Source organism: Phacochoerus africanus, chromosome 13 (genome assembly GCF_016906955.1).
Source record: "Phacochoerus africanus isolate WHEZ1 chromosome 13, ROS_Pafr_v1, whole genome shotgun sequence".
Taxonomy (NCBI): domain Eukaryota; kingdom Metazoa; phylum Chordata; class Mammalia; order Artiodactyla; family Suidae; genus Phacochoerus; species Phacochoerus africanus.
In genome coordinates this window covers 162,781-178,216 of record NC_062556.1, presented here as the reverse complement: position 1 = coordinate 178,216, position 15,436 = coordinate 162,781, and the positions used below count along the sequence as shown (strand labels likewise).

Sequence of the window (15,436 nt, the reverse complement as noted above, 5' to 3'; positions counted from 1 at the left end):
CCTTACACTGCTTTTTGACCACACAGGTGGTAAACGATTTTCGTGAAGTCGCCCCCCTCCCCTGGTGCATCATGGTGGCTTTGGGGGAGAAGTCAATCTAGCTAATTGTTAAATTCAGTTAACAATTTCAAACTAAGTAGTTACATAAAAGGTAACTTCTACTAAGGTAGCTTATATTAAATGCTAGAGAAGGGTTAGAGAAAATAAAGACTGTCTCTGTTGTATGAATAGCATTCCTAGAGAATATCGTGTTTGTACTACCTTAAAACCTGGGTAGGACTTGCAGAAGGAAACGAGGAGATGAGGCATTCAGGGGAGAAAGAACAGCATAAGTAAGGGTAAACAGGTGGGAGATGTTGTGGCCTATTTGGATTTTAACTTACAGACCATTTGGCCAGAGTTTTAATTTCCTTAAGGTGAGTTTTTTGGAAAGGTATTTTGGGATCAGACTTTAGAGAGTCTTGAATGTAGGGCTAAGGAATTTGTACTTGACCCTTTGAGCAGTAGAGTGTTGGCAAAATTATGTGAGCAAGAGACGAAGTAATCTGGCAGCAATGTGGCAGGTATATTGAGGAAGCACCTGGAAATGGTGCCCTCAGCTGCTAGAAATAAAACCCTTCATATACTCTTCATTTTCTCTTTTCATTTTTTTATTTGAAATAAAAACAGAAGTATTCTATTCAAAAACTCACCCCTGTTTGATATACAAAATATGCAAGCAGCTCATAACATCTCATATCAAAAAACCAACTCAATAGGAGTTCCTGTTTTTTCTCAACAGGTTAAGGACTGGCCGGTTGTTGCTGAAAGTTGCAGCGTAAATCACAGATGCAGCTTGGATCTGGTGTTGCCGTAGGTGTGGCATAGGCCTCAGCTGTAGCTGGGGTTTGACTCCTGGCCCGGAAACTTCCATATGCTGCAGATGTGGCTGTAAAAAGAACAAAAAACCCAACTCAATAAAAAATGGGCAGAAGACCAAAATAGACATTTTCCAAAGAAGACGGACAGATGGCCAACAGGCATGAAAAGAGGCCTAATTACCAGAGAAACGCAAATCAAAGTCACAATGAGGTATCACCTTGCACCAGTCAGAATGGCTATAATCAAAAACTCTAAAAATAATAAATGCTGGAGAAGATGTGGAGAAAAGGGAACACTTGTACACTGTTGGTGAGACTGTAAGTGCATGCAGCCACTATGGAAAACAGCATGGAGGTTTAATTAAAAACTAAAAATAGAACTACCATATAGTCTAGTGATTCCACTCCTGGGTATATATCTGGAAAAAAAAGGAACACTCTAGTTAAAAAAGTTATTTGCAACCCAGTGTACACAGGCAGCACTATCTACAATTGCTAAGATGTGAAAAAAAAAAACAAAACCCAGTGCTCATCAATGGATGACTGGATTAAGATATGGTGTATATGTAACTCAGCCATAAAAAACAGTGAAATATTGCCATTGGCAACAACCTAGAGAATACTAAGCTTGGTGAAATAAATAAGAAAAAAACAAATACTACATGACATCACTTATACATGCAATCTAAAACACAATACATGAGTCTATATACAAAACAGAAACAGACTGACAGACATAAAAAACAAATCTATGGGACAGGGAGAGGGAGGGACAAATTAGGATTATGGGATTAACAGATACGAATGGCTTACATAAAATAGATTCAACAAGGATTTACTGTGTAGCACAGGGAAATACCCTCAATGTTTTTTAATAACCTGTAATGGATAACCTATAACCTATAATAACACACACCAAAAAACAAACCCACATTAAACAAAAGCTGAATGACTTTGCTCTACACTTGAAACCAACACACTACTGCAAATCAACTATACTTCAATTTAAAAAAAGTTCACCCCTACTCAAAAGTCTTTCTACTTTGCTGCGCTCAGGAAAGTGCACTGATTCCTTAACCCATCTCTGTGCTACCCATCCACTAGTTCCCACTACTAATCCGCAATGGAATTTAGAGTCCTCATCAAGCCCATATTTCCCCGTAACATCCTCATTCTACAGTTTGGGGCCTGTCACTTGCCGGTCTCGTTTCTGGAGAGCCCACCCTTCCTGCACCAGCTTTAACGATCTGCACCTCCTTCCAAACCTTCAGATTTCTCCCCGCTATAGATTTCTCAGCACTGCAGCAATTAGCCCCAATCTCCGTTTCCATTAGGAGAGCGCTTCTGTAATCAAACAATGCAGTCTCATTGCATAGCAGTTCTTCTTGGGTCATGAAATGAATGGAACGTGATGAGTACAGAGGACTTCTCTCTCAATATCAACACTAGACTGGAGAGAATTAGGCCTTGGTAATCCCACTTCAATAAATCTCAGCTAAGTCAGGGTCAGTGAGAAATACAGTGACTTATGTTTAGACCGAATATATTAGGTCTTGTATCCAGAGTTATCATCTAATTTAGATTGTTTCAATCTTTGGAATCTTTGTTTGTTTGTTTGTTTTTTAGGGCTGCACCCACAGCAAATGGAGGTTTCCAGGCTAGGGGTCGAATGGGAGCTGCAGCTGCTGGCCTACACCATAGCCACAGCAACTCGAGATCTGAACCCAATCTCTCACCAACACCACAGCTCACGGCAATGCTGGATCCTTAACTCACTGAGCAAGGCCAGGGATGGAACCTGCATCCTCGTGGATCCTAGTCGGGTTCGTGACCGCTGTGCACAGTGGCATTTTATTATGATTTTTAAAAAGATCGATCCTGCTTTTTTTTTTCAATAAAATCTTGGGTTTATCATTTTTCTTCGAGACTCACTAAGAGTATCAGATTGTCATCAAAATAACTTCGTATACAACAGTCCCAGAATACGTGCACAGCAGAAATGCAACTGTGCATAGTCACATGGTGAGAGAACATGGCAGCGTGGCGGACACACCATGTGTGCCAGCCAGTGTGCTGTGGTTTCCTGATGCACCAGATGGCACCAGCCTGCAAGTTTGGTTCCTTGCCTACTTTTGGAAAGTAGTTTTCAGGTCCTCTACTACGTTGTCTCGGACCTTTCTGTCCTGAATCACTGCTGGGAGAGATGTGCCGTGGAAAGGCAGAGCTGTCTTCCGTGTACACTCCAGAGGAAGGGAACGCCCAACTCTTCCAGTTAGTGACTCTGGCTTTTTGCTTAGAAATTGAAGGGGCAGGGCAGTGGGGCAGGAAGGACCTTTAGAAACTGCTGAAACCCACCTCCTTTTTCAGGACGAGGAAGCCAAGGCTCTGACCTTCCTGGATCAAGAAAGTGTCCCAGTGTTTTGTGTTTTGTGGGTTTTTTTTTTTTTTTTTGCCTTTTCTAGGGCCGCTCCTGCGGCATATGGAGGTTCCCGGGCTAGGGGTCTAATCGGAGCCGTAGCCGCTGGCCTACGCCAGAGCCACAGCAACTCGGGCTCCAAGCTGCGTCTGTGACCTACACCACAGCTCACTGCAACACCGGATCCTTAACCCACTGAGCAAGGCCAGGGATTGAACCTGCAACCTCACGGTTCCTAGTCGGGTTTGTTAACCATTGCGCCACGATGGGAACTCCGAGTCCCAATGTTTTGACTTCTGGACCATCCTCCTGGATGGGACTACACTTATTTCCAGGTCCACGTCTGGAAAACTCCACGCTGGGAATTGTAAGAGAGAGAGGCTGCACAGACATGAAACTTTAGATGCCTGGAGAGATGATCCTGCTGCTTCAGGCCAGACTGGAAGGACTTTGTAGGGATAAGCAGGCTTCAGCCTTGCTGCAGTGAAGAGTTAGGGGACAGGATGGGAGCAGTGGGTTCTTTCCTGAGAGACAATCCCCAGGAGATCTCTGACCTGCTCTTTGCTCCTGGGCAGAAGGCTCCCTATCCCTCCTCTGACGTTGTAAAAGAATAAAAATATTTCACTCAAAGCTCGAGAAGCCCAGTCACTTCTTTGGTCGAATATTGTCTAGCGGTGGAATTTTATGGCTGCTGTTTTTAGTTGTAAATATCATCCTATTTCCTACACTCTAATCAGATACACCCTTAAACGCGGCTCACAACCCCCGATTATGATTCTAACAGGATGGCATTGCTTTTGGTGATGTCTTCATGGTGAAGATGAAGAAAATAATGCAATACTGTGAAAAAAAGAGCAGCAGCGGACAGACACCAGGTGCCTGGTAGATACTGCATTCACAGCTGGTTCCCTCTACATGCCCTGAGATCAGAGTTATGGACCCTGTCCTGGGGCTGGCAGAGGCAGAGAACATTCCAGCCAGCTTTACCTGACTCCAAAGCCCAGGACCCTCCTCTGGGAACAACCGGTCACAAATTCTGGGCCCCATCTGCCCCGTCTTCCCTCTGCCTTCTGAAGCTTTCTGTTTCTCAGCCTCTTCCCGGAGCGCATTCTCTTGCTGATGACCTGCTCCTCCAGTCACTCGGTCATCAAATGCTTGCTGAGCCTGTGCTGCGTGCCCAGTCCCTGCCCTCCTGGAGGTTACACTGCAGGCTACCAAGTGGATCGGCACGGAAAACTCGGTGGATGGCAGCTGTGGGATGTGCCCTGGAGAGAAGAGAGAAGTGCAGCACAGAAGGGGCAGCATGGCCTGGGAGGGAGGCACCTCCACGGAGCTGGCAGCCAGCTCAAGGGTCCATGTGGCCAGTCATGGAGGAGGGTCAGAGGCATGCCTCGGGGGGCGGGGGTGTGTCCCTGTGCACGGCTGACAAGCTTTGCCCTTAGTCTCCTCATCAAAGTGGATGCTCTATTGTCTCTGCCCTGGCTCTGGATGTGTGGCTTAGCTTTACTCCCACAGGCAGTCCCATTTCTGTCCCTTAGGGGATCGGTCACAGATACTGTGGAGCCCAGGGACGACAGGGGGCATAGTGGACCCAGGCCCACAGGGGCTCTGAGGACCGATAGCTGTCTTACCCCATGGTCACCAAGTGAGCTGGGCAAACCAGGGAGCTTGAAGCCTGCCCTGAGGGTGCTGGCTTCCAGGACACACCGTGACCCGCCGGGAACATCTCTGTTCCTGCCCCTTCCTTTCCAGTTCCTGCCAAGCTCTCCATCATCTGCGCCTTTGAAGTCCCGCCTCTTAAAACCTGAGCTGGGGCCGCTGGTCCCTGAAAGCCCGCACTGCCCTGTGCCTCCGCTGTCGCCGCAAATCCTGCCCCTGCCAGACCATTTACTTATTTAGGTTTGTGCTGTTGCACCACCTGCCCCTCTAAGGCGGCACCGCCTGGCTCAGTCTTGGTGTTTCTTACACCATTTAGTCTCGTGCTATGTCCCAGTAGGTGTTTCATTTGTCGAAAAATGAGAGCAAGAGGAAGCAATCCTCTACTGGTTGTAAATGTAAAAGACAGGGGGAAAAACCCACCAATTAGTAAATTCTAGTACCTCTGCATTTGCAAAACACTTTTCCCCACAACATCTCAATTTATCTACAACAACTCTGTAGAAGGGAGTTTCTATGCCTTTAAAGTGAATCAGGCTTTTGCCTTAAATTTCCACTAAACTTTATCTTAGAACCTCTGGACCAGGAAGATAAAATCCCCTGAGTTGGGTTCTGGTATGTTGGGAGGAGGGCTGGGGCACAGGAATGGGGGCAGAGGAAAAGAAGGCTGCCTGGAGATCTGGTCTGAAGCAGAAAAAACAGCCTCAGTGAAGCTCAGGGGCAGAGCAGAGCCAGCCCTGGAGCTTGCATGGGTGCTGGCAGGGAGCCCTGTGCACGCACGGCCCCTGGAGCTGGGGTCTCACTGCGCCAAGGCAAGGGCCCTAAAAGGAGGAAATGCCGCTTTTCCTCCTCTCTTGTCCGAGTGAAAGGAAAGGGTAAAATCGGGGCTCTCATCCAGATATCAACATGAACACGTGTTAAAGATTTTATTTAGCTTATATTTAGACTTGGGAACCAGGCAGTTGTTAGAACCGGTTCAAAGGAGCAAAGACATACATGTCTGGAGTCGAGGAATGCCTGAGGATTGTGCAAACGGAGCTAAACTGGCTTTTCCAGGGGAAGGAGGGTTGCCCCGCATGGTTACACATCATAGACGAGGAATATTCTGCGTCGCTCTTGGTTCCCCAGAGCCTTAGATCTGCACAGCATGCCTACAGGGTGTGCTCTGCTTCGTGGTCCCCTTCCGTCCTAACATGACTTCACAGATTCTAAATGTGGAGGGGAACTGACAGCGCTGGACAGAGGGCAAGGTTGACCCTATCAACTCACGGGGTTGTTGTGAGATCAATGAGATGATGCTTTCAGGTCGTTACGATCCCCAGGACATAGCAGGTTTTGTTTTTTTGGTTTTTTTTTTTTTGTCTTTTTGCCTTTTCTGGGGCCGCACCTGCGGCATATGGAGGTTCCTAGGCTAGGGATGGAATCAGAGCTGTAGCCACCGGCCTACACCAGAGCCACAGCAATGCAGGGCCTGACCACGTCTTCGACCTGCATCGCAGCTCACAGCAATGCCGGATCCTTAACCCACTGAGCAAGGCCAGGGATCGAACCTGCAACCTCATGGTTCTTAGTCAGATTCGTTAACTGAGCCACGATGGGCACTCCCATAGCAGGTTTTAATAACATCAACAGTTGTCACTGTTCAGTTAAGACACAGTGACCTCCACCAGGGGAACAGGGAACGCCTGCAGAAAGAGTGCGGACACCTCACAATCTTTGTAAGTAGCACCAGCAGCAACCAGCACCTATGAACTGTCCTGCTGTTAAAATCTCCTGGGAAGACTTCTCATCCCGTCTCGGGCAATGTTGCCAGTTAGGGAAGCTGGTGGTCTCTCCAGGACCCTGATCTGAGCACTCCTGATTCCATTCTTGGCAGGTAGGTACCTTACTTACAGACCCCTCCATGGAAGCCTGTTCATCCAGTTACAGGTATACACACACACACACACACACACACACACACACACACACACACACAGCCAAGCACTTCACCTATTGGCCTCAGGCTGTCACCACCTGCATAGTCTAGGTCACTGCGTTCCTTGCCTCCTAACTCCCCCGCTGGCATCCATTCTTGCCTGGGTGTCCTGCTACCCTGAACACTGAAGCCATGTGATGCTGACACGTGAGCTGAAGCAAGTCTCTGCCTTTCTTAATAATCTCCAGTGGGAGCCCCTGCAATACAGCAGGTTAAGGACCTGGTGTTGTTTCTGGCAGCTTGGGTCACTTCTGAGGCACAGGTTTGATCCCCAGCCTGGTGCAGTGGGTTAAAGGATCTAGATTTGATCCCTGGCCTGGGAATTTCCACATCCCATGGGTGAGGCCACCCCCACCCCAATATCTCTCATAGTTGACAGGCAAGAGATTCTTTTCCTTTCTTTTTTTTTTCCCCTAGGGCCACACCTGCGGCACATGGAGGTTCCCAGGCTAGGGGTCAAATTGGAGTAGCCAGCCTACACCACAGCCACAGCAACGCCAGATCGGAGCCTCATCTGCGACCTACACCACAGCCATGGCAACGCCGGATCCTTTACCCACTGAGCAAGGCCAGGGATCAAACCTACCACCTCAGGGTTTGTGGTCAGGTTCGTCACTGCTGCACCCATGATGGGAACTCCAAGAGATTCTTTATAAAACTTAAACAGCTTATCTGAAAATAAATTTGGCACTGTTGATATCAAGAGCCTTGAAAATGCTCTTAACCCCCTAATTCCACTTTGAGGACTCTATGGTCAAATAATAAGAGATGTGGTATAAGGCTTAGGGACAAGAGGCAGCACTTTAAAAAAGGAAAAAAAGATGACCAGTAGGAAATAAATGAGCCATCCGACAGTGGGATGCGGTTAAAGCACTCTCGATGAGGGTGAGATGCAGTCATTGGAGCCAGGTCTTCCGTGTTAAATTAAAAGGCAGAATGGAAAGCTTTCTATTCCAGCTTTGCCTAAAAATAAATAAATAAACAAATAAATACTTTAAAGAAATAACTACTGTGTCATTTATGTGTATTACTAAGTAGTGAGATTCTGGGTCGTTTTAATTTTCTTTTTACTCTTGGATATTCCAAATTTTCTAAAATGAGTTACATTCTTACAGTCAGAATAAATCTGTTTTAAGAAGCGCTCGACATCTAGCCTTTATATCTGAGTTACGTATCAGTTTATATCACTGATGAAGTTATATATTGCTTGATAGCCCCTGCCACATCAATTAGCTGTAAGTCAACTGTTACTTTGTCTAAAAAGTATTTAGACCTTAGTGGGTCAGTGGAGCAATGCCGCCACACGAACAACACAAAACAGACACCATCTGATACGAGACTTTATTGCCCTCTTTCTGTCTACAACTTAATAAAGCCCCTTGGTAGGCCTTTTCTGTGATTTTTTTTAAATGGTTACTTATCCATTTTACAAATCTTTGTGTCAACTTTTTGCAAGGGTAGGTATGTACAATGTGAAAATTCTTCCAGAAAGGGTTCCCGCTATGCAGACTTCGACCTCAGATTTAATGCCTCTCAAGGTTGATCGAACCCCGAGAAACCCCTCACAGCTTTGCTGTCTTTCGGCCTGCTCCCACTGCCCCACCTCACAGAGGGTTACCTGGACAGCCCAGAGGGAGAGTGAGGACTGATTATTCTCAGCTGCAGTTTAGGAAGCATCACTGCCCTGTCAGGGCTGGACTGAGACAGCCGTTACAATGTTACCTGGAAGGGGGCTCCAGTCCACGGGAGCTGCTGACAGCAGCAGTCAGTGATAACTGTGTGACAACTGCGGCAAAAGACAGAGGTTAAAAACCTTGTGGACAGGAGTTCCCGTCGTGGCGCAGTGGAAGCGAATCCGACTGGGAACCACGAGGTTTCGGGTTTGATCCCTGGCCTCGCTCAGTGGGTTAAGGATCTGGCGTTTCCACGAGCTGTGGTGTAGGTGGCAGATGCAGCTCGGATCCTGAGTTGCTGTGGCTGTGGTGTAGGCCGGCAGCTGTAGCTCCTATTCGACCCCTAGCCTGGGAACATCCATATGCCGCGGGTGCAGCCCTAAAAAGACAACAAACAAACAAAAACTTGAGGACAGCAGCATTCTTCTAATGTAAATACACACACAGAATTCCCACTGTGGCACAACGGGATTGGTGGCTTCTCTGAAGTCCTGGGATGCAGGTTCGATTCCGCTGCCCAGCACAGTGAGTTAAGGGTCTGGTGTTGCTGGGCTGCGGCTTAGATCTGATACCTGGCCCGGGAACTCCATGTATTGTGAGGTTGCCAAAAAAACAAAAAAAGATATTTATGGAGTTCCCACTGTGGCACAGCGGGTTAATGATCCAGCTCATCTCTGTGGAGGCTCCAGTTCAGTCCCCAGCCTGGCACAGTGAGTTAAGGATCCAGCATTGCTGCAGCTGTGGTGTAGGTTGCAGCTCTGGCTTGGATTTGATTCCTGACCTGGGAACTTCTGTATTGCACGGGTGCGGCCAAAAAAAGAAACACATACACACAGTAACACAGTACAGTGTCATCTATTTACACGAAGTTACAATGATGAGCTGCGGCTCTAAGACCCCCTTCCTCTTCCCAAGACCAGCCTGGTGCCCAGCTGCAGTGCGCCCTCGTCTGAGTGATGACGGAAGAGGGGGTGGGGTGGCCCACGAAGTGGGAAGGTTTACCAGGAGTCATTTTTCAGGTTCTGGCCAGTGTGTGCTGGACGTGCAGCTGGTGATGGAGAGGCTGCGAACACGACTTTTTCTAGTGTGTTGCAGTGGGTTCAGACCTTCCACAGAAAAGCAAAATGACCAGAAGAAGTAAAACAAAACAAAACTGAAATCAGAGTTCCCCCTGTGGCACAGGGAGTCAAAAACCCAAGCTCAGCAGCTCAGGTTGCAGCTGTGGCTTGGATTCAATCCCTGGCCTGGCAACATCCATCTGTTGTGGGTGCGGCCACTAAAAAGGAATTTTGAAATTATATCTCATTTTTTTCTGTCCTATGCTCTGTGTTTTAGACAAACTCGAACGAATTAGACTACATTTAGGCCTGGTTTTATAAAACAAGTATTACTTAGATATGAGGCCTCTCTGGGGCTGATGCCAGGAGGACAGTTATGTCACCCGTGAATAAACTTGAGAGAAAGCATGAAACCCAAAACGAGTGTTGCAGAGAGCCTGACAACCACCCCGCAAGAAATAAATATCACGTTTGAAGCCACAGCGGTCCTCCACCGAGGCTGAGCCCGGGGGGAGGTGAACACCGTTCGGTCAGGGAGCACCTGGAGCAGGCGGTGCCTCGGCCTGGGGGCTCCACTCTGGAGTCGGGGGGAGGGGAGGGCGGGGGCACCAGAGGACCATGAGGTGCTGAGAGGGGCATGAGGACCGATGAGAAGGACGCCTCAGGGTCAGACAGGCATCCAGGCTTCTGGGAGGCCACCTGCCATCACTTCCCTCTCCTGCAATTCTCTAGCTGAATTAGCCTTTTCTTTGGTTTGTTTATTTTTAGGGCCACACGCGCGGCTTATGGTGGTTCGCAGGCTGGGGGTGGAATCAGAGCTGTAGCCGCCAGCCTACACCATACCCACAGCCATGCCGGATCCGAGCTGCGTCTGCAACGGATGCAGCTTGTGGCAACACCAGATCCTTAACCCACTGAGCGAGGACAGGGATCAAACCCGCAACCTCACGGATACTATGTTGGGTTCTTAACCCACTGCGCCACAAGGGGAATTCTGAATTCGCCTTTTTGAGGAAGGTGAACATGAAATACTGTTCTCTGGGAGGTCACAGGAATCCTGCCGAGGTCACTGGCCTTCAACAGGGTATAGAACGGAAGTCTGAGCCCGCCTACCTGGAGCTCAAAGCACAGGGTGACGCCAGCAGGGGTCCTGCTTCCCCGAGACTAACATGCATGAGCTTTATATACATATAAACACGTCATTCTTTCTACAGCGCTACTTGGAAATTCACATATTTTTATTTATTTATTTTTGTCTTTTTTTGTTGTTGTTGTTGTTATTGTTGTTGTTGTTGCTATTTCTTGGGCTGCTCCCTCGGCATATGGAGGTTCCCAGGCTAGGGGTTGAATCGGAGCTGTAGCCATCGGCCTACGCCAGAGCCACAGCAACGTGGGATCCGAGCCGTGTCTGCAACCTACACCACAGCTCACGGCAACGCCGGATCGTTAACCCACTGAGCAAGGGCAGGGACCGAACCCGCAACCTCATGGTTCCTAGTCGGATTCGTTAACCACTGCGCCACGACGGGAACTCCAAATTCACATATTTTTAAATAAGGAGATAGATGTATACAGGAAAATCATATATAAACACTTAAATCTCTGCTTTAAATTACAAAACCTCAGTGAGTCTCGTCCATACAGTTCCCTGTCTTTTCTTAAATGGGTTCTGACAGGTCCTTACGGCAGCAGCCGGCCAGCTGGCAGCTAGAAGGTGAGGACGCAGGTCCGGACATGCGGCTGGCGCCTCGGGAGGTCGGCAGGTGTTAGTAATACATGTTCTTGTCCCACCAGCCTGCAGACAGAAGCAGCAGGTTAGAAACGGAGAGTCTGCTGAGTAGAGCACGGCGCCCCCGGGTCACAGCACTACTTACTGCCAGGGTAGAGTCTGATGAAAAGCTTCCGCACCTCATCATACACCCAGATCAGAACCGCGTGTGGCACAGCCACAAACCAGTACTGGGGCCTGGAAGCAGATGGGGGGGGGGGGGTGAGCCTGACGCAGCCAGAGGGATCCCCCCCACGTGGCAGAACTTGTGTTCGCCCCCTGCCTCACTGCCAAGGACAAGTCTACCGGGTCACACACAGGAAGCCGGGGAGCTTCCCAGTTAAGTGGGTGTGGCCACCACAAACAATAGCTGCCTTGGAAGTGGGCTTCGGTGGAGCGTGCAGACGGGACACTGACAAGGGATGGAAAACCCACTTCTCCCGAAAAGACCCGCAGGTCAGACACTGAAGGGAGCGGAGGATCCTGCCCAGACCCCGGCAATCCCCGCACTGAGCCGGGCTGGGACGAGCGAGGGTCCCGGCCCTCCTGCTGAGGCTCACCGCAGCATCGTGAAGTTCAGGGCTGTGATGCTCCCCAGGCCGTAGGAGAGGATTAACCCGATGATGATCTGCGAGGCGATCCCCACCCAGATGACTTTATTTCTGGAAGACACACCGGCGCAGGGTTGAGTTCTGAGCCCGCGCAGTCAGCGCCGCCCCACCCGGCACCCAGCGGGGAAGGTGCAGGCTGACTCTTGCGGGAGGGGGCAGACGGTACCTGAAGAGGCCCTGCTGGAAGATGGAGTTTCTCCGGGTTTTCCTGATGATCAGATCTGCTATCTGCTGGATCAGGATGCCGACAAAGAAGGCGGTATAGCCCGTCCATTCCAGGCATTTCCTCTGGTACCTCGTCTGCCAACGGCCAGAGAAGGAGGAGGCCGTGAGGTCCCAGAGGGAAACCTGGGAGGTGTCAGCGCGTCTCTATAAACCTTGACTTCCCTTCCCGCCACGAGACTGAGAGAGGTCACCTCCTTTGAGGGGGAGCCTGGGCGAGCATGCTAACTTAATAGGTCGGGCCCAACGGTGGTGCCGTGGGCGGGTCCCTCTCCACACCATCAGCAAAGCTAATGCAAAAAGGTGGGCTCTAGGCGGAGGCCAATCGCTGCAAGCAAGGGGCCCTGAGCCGAGAAAATGGTCCCCTTCTCTGTCCCCTCACAGCCCCAGGGAAAGGAAGGTTCTGCGTCAGGCCAGGCCAGGCGGGACAGAGGGAGACGTGGGGGACACCGCTGGCAGCCCCACCCTCACCCATTCTTGTCCGTAGCTGTCTTCCAAGTCGTTCACGGAGTCCTTTTCCCACTCCACCCGGAGGTTAAGCAGGGTGGCCGGTCGAAAGCCCTCCTGAGCATAGACGGTGAAATACACAACAAAGGCTCCCAGGGCTTGCATGAGGCCTGAAAGAACAAGGGAAGCTCTGTGTGGACTGGAGAACAGCCCTGCCCTCCTCCCCCCTGGGCTCACTGTCACAGTGCACCCCACCCCACCCCAGCAGCAGGCGTGGCGCTCGGGGTGGCCGCCGGGCACCGACCGATGTGCAGGTAGGAGTACACGGCGAGTGGCGCGTTCACCAGTCTGTCCTTGTTCTTGTCGCGAGGCTTCCTGTTCATGATGTCACTCTCTGCCTTCTCATAAGCCAGGGCGATTGAGGGAATCTGGAGGGAGACGGCCTGTGAGCCCTGACTCCCACCCTGTGCTCACAGCCCGGGCCTGGGCAGCGCTGATGGCACTGGTCTGTGCAGGTGCAGGTGTCAGCTCTGCCTTCTGGAGAGAATTTATCTGCTGTCTATCCTCCCCCCATGCTGCCAGCTCTAAACAACGCAGGGTGGGTTCCCGTCATGGCTCAGTGGTTAATGAATCCGACTGAGAACCATGAGGTTGCGGGTTCAGTCCTTGGACTTGCTCAGGGGGTTAAGGATCCGGTGTTGCCATGTAGGTGTAGATTGCAGACACGGCTCAGATCTGGCATTGCTGTGGCTCTGGCGTAGGCTGGCAGCTACACCTCTGATTAGACCTGTAGCCTGGGAACCTCCACATGCCGCAAGTGCGGCCTTAGAAAAAGACCAAAAAAAAAAAAAAAAAAAGAACACACAAACAACAACAACAAAAAGCAAGGTCCTCTCCCACTTCAGCTGCCACTGAGCAGTCACTTTCTCAGACATCCTGCCACCTGGGGGCAGAGAGCCTGCATTTCTAACAAGTTCCCAGGCAGTGCCTGGAAGAACTACACCAGCAGAGAAAAATGAGCAAATGCCAGGGCCTGGCAAGGGATCTGACCATAGCCCTGGGCCCGCAGCCCCGGTAAGAAAAAGACGCCCACCCTCCCTGCAGCATGGAGGTTGCCTGGTGTCATAAGAAACGAGAGGGCCAGGGCCGGGCTCGTCCCTGTGAGTTCTGCTTGCTCCCCATTGCCCGTGTGAGCCAGAGTCAGACGTGTCACAGAGCTTTCCCAGGTGGATTCATCATAGAGGAGGGCAGGCTTAGGCCTGACTGTGGGTCAGTGTGAGGCTTTACAAGCGTTACCAACCGCTACTTCTTACTGTGCTGGGTGACCGGCCTCTGCGTCACAGACTCTCACCTAACCAGGGGCGGCTGTGCCTCTGGGCCCCAACCATTTAGGGACAATTCTGGTAAAAGCTGCACCTCCTCAAGAGAAAAGGGAGCAACATGAGCTGAAACCAACCAACGGCCTGTTTCTTTTTTTGTCTTTTTTTTTCTTTGGTCTTTTTTGCCTTTTCTATGGCCATTCCTGCGGCATATGGAGGCTCCCAGGCTAGGGGTCTAATTGGAGCTGTAGCTATTGGCCTACACCAGAGCCACAACAACGCTGGATCCAAGCCGTGTCTGCAACCTACACCACAGCTCATGGCATCGCGGGATCCTTAACCCATGAGCAAGATCAGGGATCGAACCCGCAACCTCATGGTTCCTAGTTGGATTTGTTAACCACTGAGCCAAGACAGGAACTCCAGGCCTATCTGTTTTGAAAGATGACAAACTTATGTCTTGAAAAGTCCCTATATCAGTAAAGTGGTTTTAATTTCCCAGCATCTGACAGATCTTGAGTCGTTTGCTTTGAAGTATGGTTGCTGGGCCAGCAGAATCAGCATCGCTTGAGAGCTTGTCAGAAACGTGGGACTTCGGGCCCCATCGCGTGGAGGTTTGAGAAGCCCTGATTCCGTCCATCGCTCTCCCTTAAGGCAATGACCCCAAGGAGGCACCTGTCCCCTTTAGGGCTACTTACGATGTCTGTGCCCAAGTCGATGAACAGGATGGTAATGGTGCCAATGGGCAGAGGAATCCCAGCGATGATGTAGATCAGAAAGGGGCACAGCTCGGCAATGTTCTTGGTCAGGGTGTACGCAATGGTCTTCTTCAGGTTGTCAAAGATGAGGCGACCTAGGCGAGACGTGTCTCCTCAGAGGCCTGGCTCTGGATTCCCAGGTGACCCCAGTCCTCGCCAAGACCCCTCGAGGCCCCACTCACCTTCCTCCACCCCCGTGACTATGGACGCAAAGTTGTCATCCAGCAGGACCATGTCGGCTGCGTTCTTGGCTGCATCCGAACCTGCTATCCCCATGGCAATCCCGATGTCTGCCTTCTTTAGGGCTGGAGAATCATTAACTCCATCCCCTGTCACAGCGACAATGGCGCCCTGTGGGGAGCCAGGAGGAGGTGGGAGTGAGCACCCTGGGCAGGAATGACCGTCTCCCCTTTGTCCTGAGGATTCGAGGATGGCGGGGGCTGAAACGAAGGTCCCTTTTGGGTTTGGGGGGAAGGTTAAGAAAGGAAATCCCAGAAGCAAGAAAAAGCTCCAAACAAGATGTCTGAATAATTAAAACCGATGTGAATCTAAACTGGACAGGAAGAAGTGGAACTGTCACAGGTTGCAGGTGACCTGAAATGAAACATAGGAAATCACAAAGACACCAACAGAAAACTTCCAGAACTAATGAATGAATTCATTAAAGTTG

General features: G+C 50.2%; 1 protein-coding gene across 1 annotated transcript in view; it reads right to left on the bottom strand.

Annotated features, from left to right (window-relative positions):
* Positions 1-11,155: 11,155 nt before the first annotated feature.
* ATP12A (ATPase H+/K+ transporting non-gastric alpha2 subunit) overlaps positions 11,156-15,436 on the bottom strand; it is a 29,086-nt gene continuing 24,805 nt past the window's right edge. The window contains exons 16-23 of the mRNA XM_047756355.1: positions 14,949-15,117; positions 14,707-14,861; positions 12,994-13,117; positions 12,714-12,859; positions 12,187-12,320; positions 11,970-12,071; positions 11,516-11,607; positions 11,156-11,436 (exon numbers count right to left, since the gene is read on the bottom strand). Coding sequence (XP_047612311.1) covers positions 11,408-11,436; positions 11,516-11,607; positions 11,970-12,071; positions 12,187-12,320; positions 12,714-12,859; positions 12,994-13,117; positions 14,707-14,861; positions 14,949-15,117 — 951 coding nt within the window. The 3' untranslated portion in view covers positions 11,156-11,407. The remainder of the gene's footprint in view (positions 11,437-11,515; positions 11,608-11,969; positions 12,072-12,186; positions 12,321-12,713; positions 12,860-12,993; positions 13,118-14,706; positions 14,862-14,948; positions 15,118-15,436) is intronic.